The 21,040-nt window shown below is 43.9% G+C and overlaps 1 protein-coding gene across 14 annotated transcripts in view; it reads right to left on the bottom strand.

The window, feature by feature from the left end:
- AAK1 (AP2 associated kinase 1) overlaps positions 1 to 21,040 on the bottom strand; it is a 176,351-nt gene that overhangs the window by 66,078 nt on the left and 89,233 nt on the right. For all 14 annotated transcript variants that reach the window (XM_057557742.1, XM_057557743.1, XM_057557746.1 and 11 more), the window contains exons 6-10: positions 10,454 to 10,575; positions 9,027 to 9,108; positions 8,388 to 8,520; positions 5,361 to 5,464; positions 2,988 to 3,067 (exon numbers count right to left, since the gene is read on the bottom strand). In XM_057557742.1, the coding sequence (XP_057413725.1) occupies positions 2,988 to 3,067; positions 5,361 to 5,464; positions 8,388 to 8,520; positions 9,027 to 9,108; positions 10,454 to 10,575 (521 nt within the window). The remainder of the gene's footprint in view (positions 1 to 2,987; positions 3,068 to 5,360; positions 5,465 to 8,387; positions 8,521 to 9,026; positions 9,109 to 10,453; positions 10,576 to 21,040) is intronic.

The raw sequence follows: 21,040 nt of genomic DNA, 5'->3' as shown, positions 1-21,040 counted from the left end.
ATCTGGCACGGCCTCCATAAAATGCAAAATAGGAAGCAGAGCAGCTGGCCCCATGTCCTTCCTCATGACATGTCTCCAAGGCAAGCCCATTCTGGACCCTGAGGCTTTTCACTGGCATCCTGCTCTCATGCTGGGTGGAAAACTGGTACTATAAAAGCGATCACATTGGAGAGGCTGTGACCTGGGGAAGGGAGGTGGGAAGGAAAACAGGACAGATGCTGGGAAAGAGGAGAAAGGGGTAAGAAAGATCAAGCCAAGGGTGAGGGAGGTAAACAGACTTCTGTAGGAAACCAAATGCCAAGAACTTCCACACTGGTCTCCTAAGGGTAACATTTGTAGTATCAATGGGATTTGGAGTCAAAGAAAACTTGAACTCTAGCTCCCCACTAACTAACTGTGATAATAGGCATGCCACTGAACCTCTTTTAGCCTGGGGTCCCTTATGTATAAAATGGAGACGATAATACCTACTTTATGAGGCAGATGTGAACATCAAATGTATCAATAACTGTAAAACCATTTTATAAACTGAAGCGTGCTCAAAATGTTAGTTTGTATGGACCTCAGTAGGCTGTAAGAAAATACAGATCTTGAAGCCAGGAGATCTGGCTCTAAGTTGCCCTGTCTGTGTGATCCTGGGCAAACCACTTAACGTGCAGAGTAGAAAGAGTAAGGATGCTGGAGTTCTGGTTCCTCTGCTAATCACATACTGACTGACTACCCTGAGCAGCTGATTTATAATTCTGAGTCTCTGTTTCCTCATCTGTGAAGTGAGAACAGCAACAACCTCACAGATTTGTTTTTAAGGGGGGGAAAAAGGTCATCTTATTTATGTAAAGTACCTAGTATGGTATCTGGTATATGTGATGCCTCAATGAATAGTGGCTACTTTAAAAATAGAGTTTGAGGACAATTCCCTGGTGATCCAGTGGTTAGGACTCTGCACTTTCACAGAGGGCGAGGGTTCAATCCCTGGTCGGGGAACTAAGATCCCACAAGACGCGTGACAGGGCCAAAAAAAAAAAAAAAAAATGGAGTTTGAAAGAAAAACCCACCTCTCAGGACTGGGGAGCAAATGTAATCACGCAAATGAAATCACTGCAAATTATATATAGGACAGCTTAGATCCAAATCTCTTGGCTGTAAGGTCTGTATATTCTTGCAGCATTATTGAGGTCCATAAAAACTAACAGTTTGGGCACCATAGAGTTTATATAAGTTTCACAGTCACAGGAGTGTTTGATGTTCACATCTGCCTCATGATGTAGGTATTATTTTCTCCATTTTACACAACACAGTACCACTCAAACGTCAGCAGGTATTGTAATTTTTATAAATGTGTATGCTTTGTGGGAATGGATCTTTGCTTAGCCTCTATACATACCAAGTCTGGGCCTAGTACAAGATGGCCATAAGCCCAAGAGATTAAGCTAATTAAATCAGCTCCAAAAGCAATTCCTAGAGGTGAGCATGGCAGACTTTCTAAGATATAAACAGACTGCAAAGTAACATCATGGACGTAGTTTGCTAAGTTTGTTAAAAACCAAAGTCTTATTACTTTAGAGCCACATCTGGAACAGACACACAACAGGCATTCTATAAATATTCAAGAATTTTCTAAAACAGAAGTTATTTTACTATTCTATTAAAATTCATGGGGCTTCCCTGGTGGCGCAGTGGTTGAGAATCTGCCTGCCAATGCAGGGGACACGGGTTCGAGCCCTGGTCTGGGAAGATCCCACATGCCGCGGAGCAACTAAGCCCGTGAGCCACAACTACTGAGCCTGCGCGTCTGGAGCCTGTGCTCCGCAACAAGAGAGGCCGCGACAGTGAGAGGCCCGCGCACCGCGATGAAGAGTGGCCCCCGCTTGCCGCAACTGGAGAAAGCCCTCGCACAGAAACGAAGACCCAACACAGCCAAAAATAAATAATAAATAAATAAATAAAATAAAATGTGCCTCTTTTAAAAAAAAAGAAAAAAAAATTCATATATTCCCGTCTAGGGTGCTTTGTTGATACAGCTTGCACTAAGGCTTCCTTGCCATGGGAGTGTGGTAGAAAAGTAGGGTATAAACCACTCTGGGACTACCCTGAGAATCTGCCATTTGGAAGGCATGGCAGCCGTGAGGATGTGCCTTGCAGACCTTCGACCACCAGGGCGTAAAAGACCAAGTGGCCCAGCTATCGTGCTCCGGAAATCCACTGCCCTGTGTGCCCCGAGGCCACGCTTCCCAGAGGCTGCTCTCAGCCATGATGTCCCAGCCACAAGGATATTAAGGCAGGCCCGTTCCTAAAAGACAGGACTCCCAGACAATGCTGCCTTCCTTACCTTGTGTGGCAGGCAGTCCAGGTCACTTGGAGCCAACCTTCTCCTCCCTGCTCTGGGTGAGACTTCCGCGCTTTCTGATGGCTCTCCCAGCTTCCTCGGCACCCACTCTATTTTCTTGCACAGGGGCATTTCCCTAAATAAAACCCTAGCTTCTTGACTCCTCTCTTGACCTGCTACTTGGAAGAACCTCCGTTATCTAGAATGTGATTACCTAAGATCCATAGGCTCTTTTGCTGTTCGTGGACTCAGTGCTTTGACCTGTACTTTCCTAATGTGGGTGGAGCCACAGAAAGTAAGATTTCCTGGAGATTAATGTGGTGGACTAGGCTATGCAAAGGCCAGGACACATGTTTAGCGATATTGTACTAGCAACACTTAAGGTCTGCTGTCACCGCACCTCTGAATGCCCTGCACCTATTCCCAAGCAAAGGGAGTAGCTGTGGGGTTCTCGATTCTCTTTCAGATGTAGATCACTGTATCTTACTATATTCCAACTTGCACTCCCAAAGAACAGTTTCTGCCTGGGGGAGACAGAGCTTCCTTTCCTGTTCTGTGCAGCCTCTGGCCATGGCAGCGTAAGAATCAAGAACCATAGGGCGCCGTCCCCTGCTACTGCAGCAACTGGAGTAGGACACGTGCTCACTAAGGCATTTCTTACCTGGCCTTTGGCTGGGTCTTTTTTGCAGCTGCCTCACTGGCTTTCACTGGTTCAGGGAGCTTTGCAGGAATGGGAGAGTTCTACAGAATTGAAAGAAAATTTTAATAGGACCACAGATTTTTTAAATAATTGAGATGTAACTGACATACATTATATTAGTTTCAGGCGTACAATTGATTTGATATTTGTAAATATTGCAAAATGATCACCACAATCAGTCTAGTTAACATCTATCACCATACGCAGTTACAGAATTTTTTTTCTTGTGATGAGAACTTTTAAGATCTACTCTCTCAGCAACCTTCAAATATGCAATACAGTATTACTAAGTATAGTCACCATGCTGTACATTACATCCCCATGACTTATTTATTTTATACCTAGAGGTTTGTACCTTTTGACTCCCTTCTCCCATTTCGCCCACTTCCCAAAACTCACCCCTCAGATTTCTTTGAAAAAGAATAACCAGCATGATTGGGCCAGTGGAAATACACATTAGGGTCTTCCGGAGTGGCTTTCAGACCCTGATCTCTGGTCTGGGAAGGGAAGAAGTTAACCTAAGTATATCCCACTGGACTCAGCCCCAGTCAGAGAGGCAAAGGATCTGAGAAGGGGACAGAGCAGCCCGAGTACAGCACACTCCGCCCCTGTCATTCTCAACCTTCTGGGCCAGCCAAGAGCACTGGGGCTGGATCTGAGCTCCCTCTCCCTCCTACAGCACAGCTTAGAAGCAATGTTATGAAAGGAATGAAAAGAGGTCTGTAAGCTATACTTAAGCTCTCAGCTAGATCTTAGAGAAGTTGGTGCTGACTAGTGGGCCAAGCCAGGGTGCATCTAGCCTTCAGTGAGGACGCTGGGAGAAACCCACAGCCGCGGTGTGTGTGGTTGCTGAGCCAGCCCCTCTTCCCAGCACGTGAGGCGCCGCTCAGCCCACAAGGCAGGCGGAGCTCCTCGGGCTTGGATGCTGCACCATCCGTCCAACAGCGCCTCCTGTGGTTAGAGAGCCACGAGACAACGGCTGACCACCACTGAGCAAGTGCCCAACGGCTTGAGACTGGTGAAGCTTACTTTTTAAAAAACAAGTTACCAACCTGAATGCTTCCGATCCTATTTCACGTTATTTAACTTCATGAATGGGAAAGTGGGACAGCAAAAGGGATCACGTTGTGTTAGGTTACTGCACAGAATCCTTCGTTTTAATCTGGGAAACCCGAACCATGGAACACTAATAATGAAAGTGGCTTTTAGGAGGCACCTCCATTTCCTTCATGTTTTCAGGTGGTGGGGAGGGGTGCGGATTTCGGCTAGAAAATTTCTCCTAGCTTCTCTCCCACCCTCCAAGCATTCCTCTCCCAAGTGAAACGGGGAACTTACTCGACTGATAAGACTGGGAGAGAAACGTGAGCTGGTCTGGCTTGCCCTCGCCCCCCCTCCTCTATGGACGAGCCTGTCCCTCAGGAACCAGTCATGTGCAGCTAATGTTAGGGAGCCTGACTGGTCAAGCCACATTCCCTGACTCAGTCTTATTAGTAATAAAGCCAATATGCCGAGCTCCATCTGAACGATTCCCACATCTGATTCCAAATGTGCGAGTGAAAGAGAAGGGTTATTTATCAGCACCCTCGAGCTCCAGTAGTGACATCAGAAGTTCATTACTGGAGAAACTAGTAAGACAATGTGCGATTAGAAATTTTTTACTACATCATCCATTAGTAAAATATTCAAGAAAGTTGAATCATACTATGACATGAAAAATATGCCAAGACTACAAGAAGGGTGTTTGCAAGCACCGTACTCTGAAAACTGTCTGTAGAGTTTAGGATGACTACGTGTAGAAAACATTCTGATGGCCTGACGTATGTGGGGAGGGTAGAAGAAAAGGAGTGTGAGTTCCAGACTGGCCAGCAACAGAAGCAAAATCAAGAAAGGTCTGCTACAGCAAAGGAGGAAAGGGACAAGGGGCTTATGTTCCACTAGGCACAGGGGCAAGTCCAGGGCCTTGCCTTAGGGAAGCGGCCTGCCCAACCTCCTCTCAGTAAATACAACAGGCACGTTGGCTCTCAGGGAACTGGGACAGCTGACAAGGTAAAGTTGGTCAATCTTTACCCAAAGTGTTCAACTCAATCCCCAGGGTGTTTGTGTGTGTGTGTGTGTGTGTGTGTGTGTGTAAAATTGCCTCAGTTTTATAATTAAATTCTATGGGAAAATTGGATTCCCTTTATAGCAACTCCTTCATAGTTAGCTTTGTTTGAATGCCCCCTACTAGATAAAGCAAGGGACACCTTATTCATTTAAACAGCTGATTAATACCCCAGGAATGCTAAATGACAATTCAATCATGTTTATTTCCCCTAAAAAGCACCTTTCACATACCTGTACATTTGGAATTGGGCATTCTTTCTTGAGTAGTTTAAATGAGAAGTAGGAGACCTGGTAAATATCTGGCCTTTTGTCAGGGTCTGGTTCCAACATATACCCTAAGATAAACATATATGAACTTATTTAATAATACCCAAAGAGTTATTACATTAGCTAAGAAGCATAATTTCTCTATTACCAAAATTGTCTTTTAAAAATTTTTATTTCTCATAAAAGTCAGACAGTACAATTAGCCCTTTTCCTCCCCTCTCAGAAAGGGAAGCTCTAATTTTCCTAAAATTTTAAATATCTCCAAGAAAATAACAAAGTTTTTGAATTGTAACAAAGATACTTTAAGTTCACATTCTGTGCCCTGCACAACAGGGACTCAAGTTCTCAGTGTGGAACTTAACACATTCATCTTCTGGTACCTAGGAAGTTCTGGCCTCCTTCTTTCATACTATCAGCTAGACAAATGATTATTCTTGATAATTATAACCCAAACTCAAATTTCATGAATTTACTTATTATTCTTTTGTTGGAGGTACTAGCTGGTTTCCAATCTAAAAGAAATGAATGACAAGATAACAAATACATCTCTACTTTTACTGTGATCTATAGATCATGTGTCTGTTTCCAGGTCCTTTAAGCTTCTGCTCCTTCTGAAGCTGGAAAAATCCCCAGGGGAAAAAATCTTTGAGAAGACACACAAACACATACACATACACATATACATGTAAACAGCAATGTAAGGCAATTTATTGCTTAAGTAATCAAATGAATGGTTCGGACCCTAAGTTGAGAAAAGACCGATGAGGCTGAAGCCTTGTGAAGGCCTTTACAGAAGAGGCAGGAGCGGAGCTGGTCCTTGAAGGCAGGAAAAAATTTAGTCAGTCAGGGCAAAAGCAGAGAAAAAGACATTCCAGGTAAGAAAACAGTCTGAGCAAAGACGGACTTGGAGAAAGGCAACAGAATGCTTTGTTGCAAGGAATAGAGGAGCCAAGAGGACAGGGCAGAGGTCTCCTTGTCAGAGAATAAAGGGAAATAAGGTGGGGAGGATGAAACCAGAATATATGGGACCATTGGCAAGCCATGAGGTTTACTGAATAGGGACATGATAGGGTGGTATTTTATAAGATTACTCTCATAGTGAGGGTGTGCTGGACAGACTGAGGCCAGTCCACCAGTACAGGCATGAGCCGACAGGGTCGGTATATATTATGGTGACAGTGATGAGAACAGAGAGAATGTCAAGAAAACAGGAGAAACTTCAAAGAAAGCGTTAATGCTGCTTAGGAAATGACTGACTCTATTCTGTCTTGCTAGGCAGATCCAAAGAAAACTTTAAATTTCAGTCACCTGGGCTTGAATGGCGACACCACTGATAGAAACTGAAAAGAGGAGAGGGGAACCTTGTACTGGGAGTGAAAGGGGGATGTGTGTGTGTGTGGGGGGGGGGGATAACAAGAAATGCATTTTCAGACCTGTGAGTTAGGGTGACAGTGGACTCTTCCAACAGTTTGTAAAGTGAAACAGATCAGAGTTTAGGAAAGATGCCACATTACACACATTCATAAACAGCTGTTTTTCGTAATATGAATTTGCTGCACAAAAGTAAAAAAAAAAAAAAAATTTTTTTTTTTAGCAAAAAATCCTACCATTCTAGCAATAAATTTGGCCATTTTCCCATATTTCCTTGCAATCTCATTTACATAGCTGCAATTTTAGTACAGATATCAATATAATGCTTTACCTCTGAAAACATCCAACAACCATTAAACACCATATTCCATTCCTTTAAATACTGCCCCCACTTTTGTATTAATAAATGGAAGAGGCGGATTGATAAAACTGGTGTAAACTAGTATAATGGAATGGGTAGTCACTTAAAAGCTACTACTATGTTAACTTGGGTACGTTACCTATACTTTTTGAGGCTCCGTTTCCTCATTTGTATAATAGGGATAATTATATTTACTATATAGCAGTGGTCCCTAACCTTTTTGGGACCAGGGACCGGTTTCATGGAAGACAACTTTTCCATGGACGGGGAGAGGGGTGCGGGGAATGGTTCAGGCTGTAATGCGAGCGACAGGGAGCGGCAGATGAAGCTTCGCTCGCTTGCCCGCCGCTCACCTGCTGTGTGGCCGGGTTCCTAAGAGGCCATGGACCGGTACCGGTCCGCGGCCCAGGGGGTTGGGGACCCCTGCTATATAGGGTTTTAAGAATTAAATGAGGTACAAGTAGGCCTTCAACAAATGTCAGATGCTCCGCACCACATTTGCTTCTTCTATTTTCTCCAAGTGTATCCCCACCTAGGACCCAAAGTGCATTACTCAGGATTTACGATCTGTGATTGTTAAAATGTGGATACTAAACATCTTGACCAAAGTAAAAAGATAATAAAAATCTCTGTTTCTTTAGCATTCCAATACAGGGGTTTGAGCAGAGATTACTTATTCTGCCATCTGGTTAATGAACATTAGTACATATGCTTACTATGATGATACAAAAGAGTGGGGACTCTTAAAAACATTTTAAAGCATTGAGTTTAAATGCTTTTTATCAAAATCCAGTGATTAACCTAAATGAGAGGAAAAAACCTAGTTCCATAGAGTTACGTAGTCTTAATTATGTATTCACTTCAGCCAACGCATTGCAATCATTGTAATTTGAGTTGCTTCCAGTTTTGCAAAGATGAATTTCTTATCGCTTGATATGAGTCAGCTGGACTCCTTTGGTACCACAGCTTTCATATAGACCGCAAGAGAACAGAGCAGTACTGTAATGCTCAAAGCCCAGTGAAGATTTCTGCTCGGGTGGCCAGCCCAGGTGTGAAACCAAGTTTAGATTTCTGGCAAAAAGACTCACCGCTCTAACTAGACACCATAGGACCATGGTCTTTGAGTGACCAACAGTTATCAACTGATTTCTTTATTTTTGCATCCCACTCATCACTCCTGGGATCTAATCCCTTTATCCTCCGATCCATTCCTAGAGATTAGAAATAAAAATGTGAAACTAGAAACTTGAAATACTTACTAATTAGGCAATGCATATCTTGGGAATATCGAGAGTTATCAGGAATTGTGAAGTTTCCATCACAAATTGCCACTTGACTCTCTCCAAACGGCAAAGTGAAGTAGCATAATTTATACAACAAACATCCAAGAGCCTAAAAAAATAAGAAAAGCAGATTGCTACTAGTGATTTATGTATCATGACTGCAAATGGGTCTGCGAGAGATACCGGCACCATCCACATTTACAGCAGATCTAAACACTCTGTACAATTAACCCGTTAGAAACTTGCATTTAGAACCCAACATCACTATTTATCTGCTAAGTTATATTATTTCTATCCTCATTACCAAACTGTGCTCCAGTAAAGAACAAGTATTCAGCTGGTTTTGCTCTTAAGAACCAGTAACACATATGTGAAAACCACCTAAATAATGGGCAGGTCACCTGAATAACTTTCACAGAGGCCTAAAGTAATTTCCTTTGACATGCTTCAAGAAGCAGTGGCTCATCACCTCGAGTCAAGAATAACCCTGAGGGATAAGTAGACAATGATATGGTACAGTGGCCACTCTTGCTATGGCACTGTCTGCGTTAAACTTGGGAGTTTACGGCCAAGACTGCTGACATCTGAGATGTGGATAGGTTAGTTGACACCTACCCAAATGTCTGCCTTCGTAGTGATGATTTTGCCACTGTACAGGTTGACCATTTCTGGTGCTCGATAGGACAGCGTTGTGTATCTACAATCAAGAGATTCATTTTTTGTTAAATATGTCAATGCTATAATTAAAAACCAGGGGTAGCAGAATTACTTTAAAAAAAAAAAATATATATATACATATATATTAGGAGAGTCTAGTTCCCTGGGAGCACCCTGGAGAAGACAGTATGGAATACTAGTGCAGGTGAAATGAAGAGCTGCCCTTGGCACACACCCACGGCCCTCTAGCTACAGTCCTTCCAATCTAAGAGCAGGTGGGGACGCAGACACTAAGGCATTAAATAAACTCTAAAAGCAACTTTTCTTGCTCCTCAAATAACAAAATCTTCTCCTGTAAATCCTTCTTGTCTGATAGTATATTTGGCTGATTTGTTTTTTTAAAATAGTAATCCCTTTAGATGTGGCTCGACACAGAGATGTAACACTGGCTGGAACACTCAGGAGGAGAAAGTGGGCCCTGGCTAGGCTGGGAGGTAGACGGATCTTTGCTGCCAGCATAAGGCTGAAACAACAGTTTTCCTCTTATCTCTGGCTCAAGAAAAGAGAAGGATAAGCTCATCTTCTAAGTGAGAGTCTTAGTGTTACCAAGCCTGTGATTGGCGCTGCTTGAGTCTCTAGAGCCCAGAGGGCTCTGGGGTTTAGGTCCCCATCAGGGCCTTGGACTGTAAGTCTTCGTGCCCCAGGCTTGGTTGCCAGGGGTGAAGCAGGAAAGGAGAGAGAGGATCAGGACATGTGTGCACTCTAGACTGCTGATTTATGAGCAGTAATAGTGAGTGCTGGTGCCTGTGAAAAATCCAACACTCTGGACAACAGGGGAAAATGGGTCAGGTTCTTACTGGAATCACAAATCTAAAGACGCTTTTTTTCTCGTGGAAGTCAGTGATTCACTATCTGTAGAGACTTTAACAGCCCTACGCACCATTAATTCCACTAGACTGCAGGTGAGCTCCTTATGAGCAGGAAGGAATACACAGCCATTTAGGTTTCAGTAAAAAGCACAACCGACTGACTGGTAATGTCACAGCTGTTGTGCTCCCACTTAAAAACATCACAGTACTTCTAAGGTGTGTGCACCTTTTTAAGGGCTGTGTGATGTAAATCAAAAGATCTATGTATAATGACCACAGGACCATTGATAAAGTGCTGTAAGATTCCTTCATTTTACTCCACTGCTCAATGGTCATGAACCCCCTCCCCATCCTCCACTTAAAATCCAACAACCCAACTGCCAACATGATGATCTGAGACGAGGGGCAACTGACAAGCACCACTGTCTTCTCACCCTGACCTTCTCAATCATAAGCTGAAGGTAAAACTGCTGATCTGATAGTGGATAAAATTCCAAGAAAGGAGGAAAAGCTTACTTCTTAATCTCATCTTCTACTGCATTGACTCCTTCAGTTTGTGGATTCTGGAATTTGTTGGTAGCACTTCCAAAGTCACACAGGACGTAGTGGCCTCGGTCATGCAAGAGAATATTTTCAACCTGAAAAACATCGCCCAGCCGCCCATTCCAAGATATCGTTTAGTAATATGTTTGAAAATTTGGTTTGCATACACATAAATAAAATATTTTATTTCTGATAATCTCATTAATGTGCATAGGAAAGTTATTCTCCTCTAAGTATGTCAACAGGGGTCATTCCAAGTGGAACAAAAAAAGATGCACAGCAATAGGGTAAAAAAAAGAAATTCCACAGTGGGGAAGCAAGAGTCCCATTTTCCCAGATTTCTAGTCACATTTCTCAGCTCTGCAGAAATAGTCCTTATACTTCTAAGCCTCTGTATCTTTATTCCTGCCTTTCTTTCAGTCTAAGATGCTTCTGATGATCACCAACTCCTTACCTAACTATCAACATCCCATTCATCTTTCAAACTCCAGTTCCAATGCCACCTCTTCTTTGAAGCTTTCCTCAGGCCCCCACTCAGACAAATATCACTCCTTCCCTACGTTCCTTCAGTACTCTGTTCTTCCTGATGTCAGTGATTTCATTTGGGCCTTATAAACACATATATCAGTTTCTTTACTACGATAGGTTAGGATTTTCTGAATTAATAAATATTTGCTACATTTTGGTTACTTTTCAAAGTGATTAAAGGCCTGTGGGCAAATGCACAGTTCTCCTGTTAAAGTACCATCCTTATATTTTTATAGATGAATTCTTTGGGCAGTGAGTTAGGAGTTCTGGGTAGGGGGGAGCTTCTGAAGACCAGAACCTGGTGAAATCCTTGGTATCAAAGGACACTGCCAAAGAAATAAGAACTCCAAAACAGTGGGCACTACTGTACTGAAGATGTATTAGTTTTTGGTATAGGTGAATTGAGCTGACTGGTATGCCGGAGGACAGACCTGGCTATGCGTGGGCAGTAAAATGGCAGCCAAAAAAATCTTGTTAGGTCAGTAAGTCTGTAGTCTCCATTGTCTTTTGTCTTCAGCCTTCCAAAGACTGATCACCTTTGGAAAACAAAGGTAAGAGTAGACTATAAGCTCCTTAAGGACAAGCACAGATATTTGTAGCCTTCTCTACCAATGCCTAACATAGTGCTTAGAACAGAAAACGTTGGTTAAATGGAATAAACTAAAAAAGAGAAATGCATACAACATCCTATGTGTGTGTATGTGTGTGTGTGTGTGTGTGTGTGTATGTGTGTGTATCAGTCTGTCAGAAATAAGATAGGAGCCACCAAATACCCAGGCCCCTACTATTACTACTAGTCCCTTTAAAAATATCTTGTCAATTATGATGTCTCTTGTTTCTATACTTTCTTTTAATTCTTCTAAAATTATATATTATAAAAATGTTTATTTTATAGTCTGTACCCACTAAATCCAATACCTAAAGTCTTTGCTGCAAACTGACTCTGTAGTTTATTGTTTCTTATTCCTACTGAGTGTCACTCATGGTATTGTTGTGAGGGGTTTTGTCATTGTTGTTGTTAACTCATGTTCCTTGGAATTCATCCGTGGGAAGCCTTGGAGGCCTGAGTTTAAAGTCTATTATTCTTCCAGAGATAATTCACTTATGCACCTGGGGCACTAATAACCTATAATCACTTTAATTTATAATTTTGACCTTGGGATTTTTAGCCACACAGGCAGTGTGAACTATGACCATAAACTTGCGTGGATATGCTCTTGTGAATAAGAATTCTTAGGGAAGACTTGTTCCCCAAAGACAAGGCTGAGTCAGGCAAATATTTCCACCATCTACAGCTTTTTATAATGCTCATGAGTTTAATCTATGTACACCAAGTGAAACAGTCAAGCTATCCTGAACGTATACTGATTTTAGGAGTCTAAAATAATTCCAACAAGGCAATACTAATATTTCCAATCGAATTTAGAGGTTATAAAAAGAACTGCTACCATTTACTGAGCTTTTACTAATACAAGTACTACTGTCTCAGCACTTTACATGGATTATCTCATTCAATCCTCATAGTAACAATGTAATAATAATCCCTGTTATACAGACAGAGAAAGTGAGGCTCACGGTGATTAAGGAAGGAAGTGAACCTAGGCAATCCAGCTCTAGAGAAGGACAGGGAATTGTCTTTCTGCCAGGGCAGGAAGCAGGTTAGAAGCAGAACAATTACTCCAAGCACCCCCATCCCCACCCTCCTACCCTGGTAGGGATGACTACACTCACCCAATGTACTGGTTACAAGCTTAAGGCCAGGGGTATCTTAGTTCTTTATGTTCAGAAATGTCCCTATAATAGGAACTTAGTCAATGAGGAACCAAGTGTCTAAATACTAGTCAGGCTGATTTGCTCAATGTCTCCTAAGCATTCCCCATATTGACTAGTTTGTCTTTTTATTCAATTGCTCCCTCCACTAGTCAACTCCTAGCCATTCTTCAAGGCCTTGCTCAAGCCATAACTCCTCAGTAAAACTTTCCATGGCCACCCTACAAAAATCTACAGAACTTACCACTGCTAGGAAGGGCTGACAAAGACCTTCTGTCCAAATCAAGCCATGCCCACTGGTTACTTACCCTCTAGTCTATGGCTGTTTTTAAGCTCCAACAGCAGAGTCAAGCAGTTGAAACAGAGCCTATATAGCTAACAAGCCTAAAATATTTATTCTATGGCCCTTTGCAGAGAAGTCTGCCAGCCTCTGGTCTGTAATTATATTATGCCCATGTGTCCCCTACAATACCTGGCCAGTATTTCACACACATAAGGGACCCCTAAATCCCTTATTCAGTATCTTTCAGCAACAATCTTCCTTGCTGGCCTCATACATCCTACAGGGTGTCTGTGAAACCATGCTTCTCCTGTTGTATGTGTGCAGTCCCTTCCTGAATCAGATTCTCTCCTTCTAATGTTGGAATGTACAATCTAGAAAACTGAAAAGCGAATTCATATCAAAACACAAACAAGGTAGTTCTAGGGACCAAAATCACTGTTGGGGAAGGGAGGAAAACTAAGTAGACAAAGGACAGAATAAAAGATGATGCACATCAGGGTTTTTGGTTTTGTTCCCCCCCCCCCACATTAAAAACTAGGTTTGTATTTCTGGTTAGTTCCAGACTGACTCAGGAACTCAGGAATTATACTATATCTAACCTGGTCCCCAGTTGGCCTCCCTCCCTCCCACAAAGATAACACTGTACAAAACTATATTTACAGGAAAACCAGTTAAAAATTAAGGGTGTGCACAAAAATAGACAAGAGAGCCAGAGATATCAATGTAGGGGAAGCCTGAGCAATATCAAAGAACTATCAATGCAGAGAAGAACCATAATCCCTGCTTTGGTTACCGTGCAAGTCTATTGGGAGGATCAGCTGAGATGACGAAGGTGAGATCCCTTGGCAGCAGCCACTTTTAGCAGTAGCTGCAAGCTCCGCCCTCTCTCCATCCGTCCCTGTGTAACACCAGTGAAGACCTCCGAGCTCCAGCTGGCTGCTGCCTGCATCTTCGCCAGCACCATCATCAACAAAACACTTAACACAGAGCATGACATGTGGCAACCACACTGCACCTGGGGTTCAGAAGACCTCAGGGACTATTTTAGATGTCTGGCCTTGGACCAACGTCTTTGGGCTTGTTTCTCATCTGTAAAGTAAAGCTGATAATAATTCTATCACTGTTCTTATGAAGCAAGTAAGAGAATGAACTGTAAATCTCCCTATACACATGTAAGATAGGTATTGTTATCATTCCTTTATTAAAGAAATACATTTGAACTCCTACTACCTCCTATTACGTGCCAAGTACTTTTCTTGGTTCTGGGAATAAGGCTGTGAACAAATCAAAGTTCATCCTCTTGTGGAGCTTAGGGGTTTTTTTTGTGTGTTTTTGTGTTTTTTTGTTGTTTTTTTAAAAATTTATTTATTAACTTATTTATTTTTGGCTGCGTTGGGTCTTCATTGCCGCACGCGGGCTTTCTCTACTGGCGGCGAGCGGGGGCTACTCTTCGTTGTGGTGCGCGGGCTTCTTATTGCAGTGGCTTCCCTTGTTGCGGAGCACGGGCTCTAGGTGTGCAAGCTTCAGTAGTTGTGGCGTGCGGGCTAATCAGTTGTGGCTCACGGGCTCTAGGGCGCAGGCTCAGTACTTGTGGCACACGGGCTTAGTTGCTCCGCGGCATGTGGGATCTTCCAGGACCAGGGCTCGAACCCATGTCCCCTGCTTTGGCAGGCAGATTCTTAACCACTGCACCACGAGGGAAATCCAGGGGTTTTTTTTTTTTGGCCACATTGCATGGCATGCGGGATCAAACCTGTGCCCCTGCAGTGGAAGCATGGAATCTTAACCACTGGACTGCCAGGAGGTCCCTTATTTTATTTTATTTTTTAACTTTTATTTTATTTTATTTTTGGCCATGCTGCAGGGCTTGCGGGATCTTAGTTTGCTGACCAGGGATCGAACCCGTGTCCCCTGCAGTGGAAGCGCAGAATCTTAACCACTGGACCACCAGGGAAGTCCCTCTCATGGAGCTTAGAGTCCAGTCGATGATTAAAAAAAAAAAAAAAAAGTATAACTGCCCAGTAGTGATAAATATTGTGAAAAAAACCCCAGCAGATTAAATGTATGTAAAGTAAAGAAGGATGCTACTATAAACAGCACAGTCACCCTGATGAGGGGAGCAGCCATGGACCACGTGGGGGACAAGCATTCCCAGTAGAGAGCGGCCAGCATAAAGGCGCAGAGGTGGGAGCACACATGAGGTGTCTGAGGCACAGAGGCAGGCCTTTGTGGCTGGGGCAGCACCATCCTGGGCACCGGAAAACTGAAAACATGGGACCGGACATATCATGGGCTAGCACTGTTATGAATGAGGAGACAAGATAATGCTGGGCCTTGGAGGAAGTGCAGGACTTAGATAAGTGGAACTAGGAACAGGAAGGCACAGGGGCAGGATGATATAAACAACAATGGTATCAGCAACTAACAGAGCTTAATATAGGCTCAACCCTGCCCCATGTACACTTCTACCTACAGTATTTAACGAAATTCTTACGCAGCCCCGCTGTCCCTCTTAACACACGAGAGAACGGAGTCCAGTTACCTAACATGGCTGAGGTCACAAGGCTGTGAGGGCGGGATTCGGGCTCAGGCTGCCACACCGCCTGGGACTTCACCCTCCCCCGCTGCACTGATGTGAGAGAAAGGAAACAATGAGGGCAGGTACCATCGTCCACCTGTGAGATGACCAGGGCCGAGAGGGATTCAAAGAGCTTAGGAAGGTCGAGGACCAACTGGATCTTCATACACCAGCTTCTGGAAGCTTCAGAGAATCTGCACGGTGACTTCGTTTTTGGCCAAGCCCTTCAGGAAGTCAGCCTGACGCTGGTTACCATCACTTTCAACCGCCCACCTTTCAGCTCATTGAGAGTTTAACATTGCTGACCTTATTCCCAACCTGTCAGCCTAAGAGCATTATTAAAGTTGTCACTCCCAAATTCTGCTCACAGCTTGAGCTAAGAGGTCTGGAAAGCCACCTCCTCCTGACCTCTTCATCTTGACAATATTCCAAGCAGATACGGCATCCAGGCATTTCAGCCACAGAGTTTAATTTTTTACCACTGGAAATGGTGGAGGATTAGATGCATGCAGGTTTTCCAACCTATGACTCCAAAAATAGGACAAGAATCTTCATCCTATTGTACTTCATGAGATCTACACCTCTTTTCTGACAACTGAGGAGACATTCAGAACTTTTTCAATCTAGAATGTACTTATTAAGTCTTAACCCTTTCTTCCCCTTTCTTAAATGTTAGGACAAACATCATGGTAAAATACAGCAAAACCAAACAAACAGAAACCAAACTGAGAGTAAACAACCTTGGCCTTTGTTCTGGTTTGATCACTGAATTCACTGTGCAGCTCATGGCCTTTCTGGGCAGAGGCTTCGCGGTTGGTAAAAAGAAAGGGCTGGCTTACGTGACCGTCCCAGGTCTGCGACCCCCCATGATCTGCAGTAATGACCTCTATCATTCTTCAGAGAGACGGCAATTAAACAGTGGGGGAAATAATGAAAATGTGAAAACTGTGTACTGGAGGAGAGACTTTCAATAAAGACAAGAACTTCTGTCATGGTTATTTTTAGAACATAAGCTGCTTAAGGACAGGGACCACTTTCAGCTTATTTCCCCTCTGGAACTTGCAAGAAAGACCACACATGTGGTAGGCAGGGCAAGAGGGCCCTTTCTCAGTTCTGCGTGTGACCAAGCTGGCCCCTGCAGAGGGTGACACTGGCTCAACACAGGGCCCTACAGCCGCCCTGGCCTGTGCTCCCTCCTGTACCCCACAGACTACTCCCGAGGCGCCTGGTCGCCAAGGGAGACCTCGCTCACAGGGGAGCAACCGGGAGACCAGCCCCCAGCACGTTCTCTGGCCAAGAGGACAACGAAGAACTTCCTGGCTCTGGCTACTGCTAGGACTGTGCTGGCTGGTTCTAGCCGTGACAGGGAGCTCAGAGCGGCCAAGGCCCTGTGATGCAGTGACAGAGCCAGGGCCAACAGGAAGCACAGGGGGACTTTTCACTCCTGCCTAGGAAGCTGGCAGTGCAGCAGGCGATGTGACTGCCCACCAGGCACACAGTAGTAGAAGTCAACAGGATCTAACATGCTAACAAAAGCATCCAGAGGGCAATGAGTGTAAGATTTGGGGAATTTGGGAAAGCTTCAGCAAAGCAACCGGGAGTCAACGACTAAAATCAACAGCAACAAGACTCCTCGAGAACAATCACCATCAAGGCCTCCTCCCAGGGGCCCCAATTTACACTCCTTATTTGCAAGGTCAAGGAGAAAGGGAAACAAAGTCTCCTGAACCACTACTGGCGAACCAGCAGCACACCCGATGGTCTTCAATACTGACTGAACACAATTACTGTGTGCCCAGCCCCGGATGACGGAGGGGCAAAGGGCAGGGGCTGAGGAAGAGAGCGTGGCAGCCACTCGCTTGTGCCCCAGCCTTACCCTCAGATTCCAGTTTGCTCCGAGTTTCTCTGCTGAGACATCTCACAGGCTGTTCAGAGCAGTGAAAGAAGAGTCTAGGCTCTGGCTGCTTGAGACCAACCCCCGACCGTGTCCCCAGGCAAGACACTGCGCTCTGTGCCTCAGGTTCCCATCACGGGTGACGCTTCTCCACCACCTCACGGCAGCACTAATACACTGGGAATGGGTAAACTGGGCCGGTGCTATTTACAGGTATGAAATGATTATCATTTAGGCCTCGTTTAATCCAACAAATGTTGAAAAAAGCTACCATAAAGGAAGATTTTGTTTAACATGGGAGTAGCACTCTCTACAAGGATGCTCAATGGCCCTCCTGGTCTCCTCCCTTGCTCTCACCTCCCTGGGTGCCCGCTCAGGACTTTCTACACCAAGTATGCGCCTGCACGCTGACGTGCATGTTCTCCTTTAGCCTCACCCTGACCCTAACAAGGCTGGCGCTGCTGTCTCCACCTCACAGACAAGGACGCTGAGGCTCTGAGGCTAAGTGATAAGAGGGGCAACCAAGGAGCCTGAGGGGCCCGGGAGAACACGCTGCACAGGGGTCATGGGAAGAGACGGTCACAGAGGAGGCAAATGCCACAGGCAGGAGAACGAGACAGGGATAGGAATGTGCCCTGTGCATCTGGCAACATGGAGGACGCTCATCACTCACGGAGCTCACAGTTCAGTCGGTACAAGTTACTGTGCTATAGAATCTGAGTTCCAATAGGAAATCGAACCCCATCTGACCTGGGGGGAGAAGGGGGCTCTGGAGAAACCTGAGCTCATACGGGTCACAGAAGCAGTGCTGGTGCAGCTGGGCCACCCTTCTCCCCCTTTTCTTTGCCCCACATGAACTGTTCTCCAAGGCAGGTGGCAGGGAGAAAGGTCAGGCCCTAAAATGTTGGTACCACTGCCTATTTTGAAATACATGCTGACATGCCCGAGAACTGCACTCATGGTTAAGGCAACCAGAAATAAACTGTCATCACCTGAAACTAATACAACATTGTAAATCAACTATATTTCAATTAAAAAAGAAAAGTGTCATTACATTCTTAGAGCAGTGGCCTGCAGTCACTCTAGCCTGGTCTGTAACTGGCCAGGTACCAAGCCTTCACCTATCTCCTCATCTTCAAATGCCTTCTTGTTCCCTTCTCTCGGCAGTTCTCGGGCCCTGCTCTCTGCCTGAAATGCCCTTCATCCTCTCTGTGACCACCCATATCCCACCAATCCTTCAAAATCCTACTTTTCCAGAAGGCTCCAACCACCATTGCCAGATGCCACTATCTGACCACATATTAAGCCACTTGAATCTCTTCCATTCATCACTCTGTTCTATAGAGTTTTGTATTTCACTTATTTAGGTTTCAATTCCAAATATTTCATTTACATTCTCTCACCAGTACTTTAACGCAATGAGCATAGGAACCATGTTGTATCTGCACTGTCCCCACAGAACTATGTACTTGTACGACGTGAGGCTCATAATATTCACTGAGATGTATCCTCGCTCCACTCAGAAAAGGGGCTGACTGTGAGCAGAGGTACATTGCAGAAGGCTGTCTAAGGCTTTTGGAGCCTTCACACTCACTAGGGCGGGAAAATAAAATAGGACAATAACAAGTGTTAAGTTAGTGTGAAGAAACTGGAAACCTCATATATTGCTGGTGGGACGTAAAACAGTGCAGCCACTTTGGAAAACGGTGTGGCAGTTCCTCAAAAAATTAGAGTTACCATATGACTCAGCGATTCCACTCCTAAGTATGTACCCAAGTGAACTGAAAACATATGTCCACGTGAAAACTAGTATATGAATGTTCATAGTAGCCTTATTCATAATAGCCAAAGTAGAAACAACTCAAACGCCCACCAACTGCTGAATAAACAAAATGTGATATATCCACAAAATGGAATGTTATAACAAAAAGGAATGAAGTACTGATACACGCTACAACATAGATGAACCTTGAGAACACTATGCTTGTGAAAGAGGTCACATACTATACAAGCCCATTTAGATGAAATGTCCAGAATAAGCAACGGAAAGTAGATTACTGGTTGCCAGGGGCTGGGACAAGGGGAGAATGAGGAGTGACTCCTAATGAATACAGGGTTTTTTGGGGGGATGATGAAATTTTCTGGAATTAGACAGTGGTTACGGTTGCACAGCCTTGTAAATATACTAAAATCCACCAAATTGTACATTTTAAAAGAGTGAATTTTATGGTATCTTAATTAAAGAAACAAACAAACAAACGAAAAAACACCCTCAGAACAGAAATGCTAGTATGCAGCTATGATCCTCAAACTTTAGAATATACAAAAACCACCTGGGGTGCCTAAGATAAAAACTCCTGGGCTTCCCTGGCACCATCACAAAAATTATAGCCCAACATATACCCTGAGAAAACCATAATTCAAAAAGAGTCACGTACCAAAATGTTCACTGCAGCTCTATTTACAATAGCCAGGACATGGAAGCAACCTAAGTGTCCATCATCGGATGAATGGATAAAGAAGATGTGGCACATATATAGAATGGAATATTACTCAGCCATAAAAAGAAACGAAATGGAGGTATTTGTAATGAGGTGGATGGAGTTAGAGTCTGTCATACAGAGTGAAGTAAGTCAGAAAGAGAAAAACAAATACAGTATGCTAACACATATATATGGAATCTAAGGAAAAAAAAAAAAAAAGGTCATGAAGAACCTAGTGGCAAGATGGGAATAAAGACACTGACCTACTAGAGAATGGACTTGAGGATATGGGGAGGGGGAGGGGTGAGATGTGACAGGGTGAGAGAGTGTCATGGACATATACACACTACCAAATGTAAAATAGATAGCTAGTGGGAAGCAGCTGCATAGCACAGGGAGATCAGCTCGGTGCTTTGTGACCACCTAGAGGGGTGGGATGGGGAGGGTGGGAGGGAGGGAGATGCAAGAGGGAAGAGATATGGGAACATATGTATATGTATAACTGATTCACTTTGTTATAAAGCAGAAACTAACACACCATTGTAAAGCAATTATACTTCAATAAAGTTGTTTAAAAAAAAAAAATTATAGCCCAAAAGATTCAGCGGGGAACCCAGTAGCCTGCATTTAACAAGCACACTAGGGGACAGTGATGCAAATATTAGCCACGAAGCATGCTTCTCGAAACGTAAGTATAATGAAAAGAAATGGTAACTTAGGATCAGAAGAGCTGGATTCAAATTCTGGTACTGCTCCTTCCTAGTTATATGACCTTAGTCAAATCACATAGCCTCTCAGCTCCTGAGTTTCCCCAACCGTAAAATGCAAAGAAGAATGTCTCCCTCCCAAGAGACAGTGCACATAAAGTGTCTAATAGAATACCTGGCACACTGTCAGCGCTCCAGCGATGCTAGTGAATCCTAACTGGGTGCCAATTCCATTCAACCAACATTGTCAAGTGACTACAGGACGAAAGGCCCGGTGCAAGGGGATGGTAATTAGTAGGACAAATTTTTTAAATCAC

Source organism: Balaenoptera acutorostrata, chromosome 12, assembly GCF_949987535.1.
Source record: "Balaenoptera acutorostrata chromosome 12, mBalAcu1.1, whole genome shotgun sequence".
NCBI lineage: Eukaryota > Metazoa > Chordata > Mammalia > Artiodactyla > Balaenopteridae > Balaenoptera > Balaenoptera acutorostrata.
This window is presented reverse-complemented; position numbering and strand designations above follow the sequence as displayed.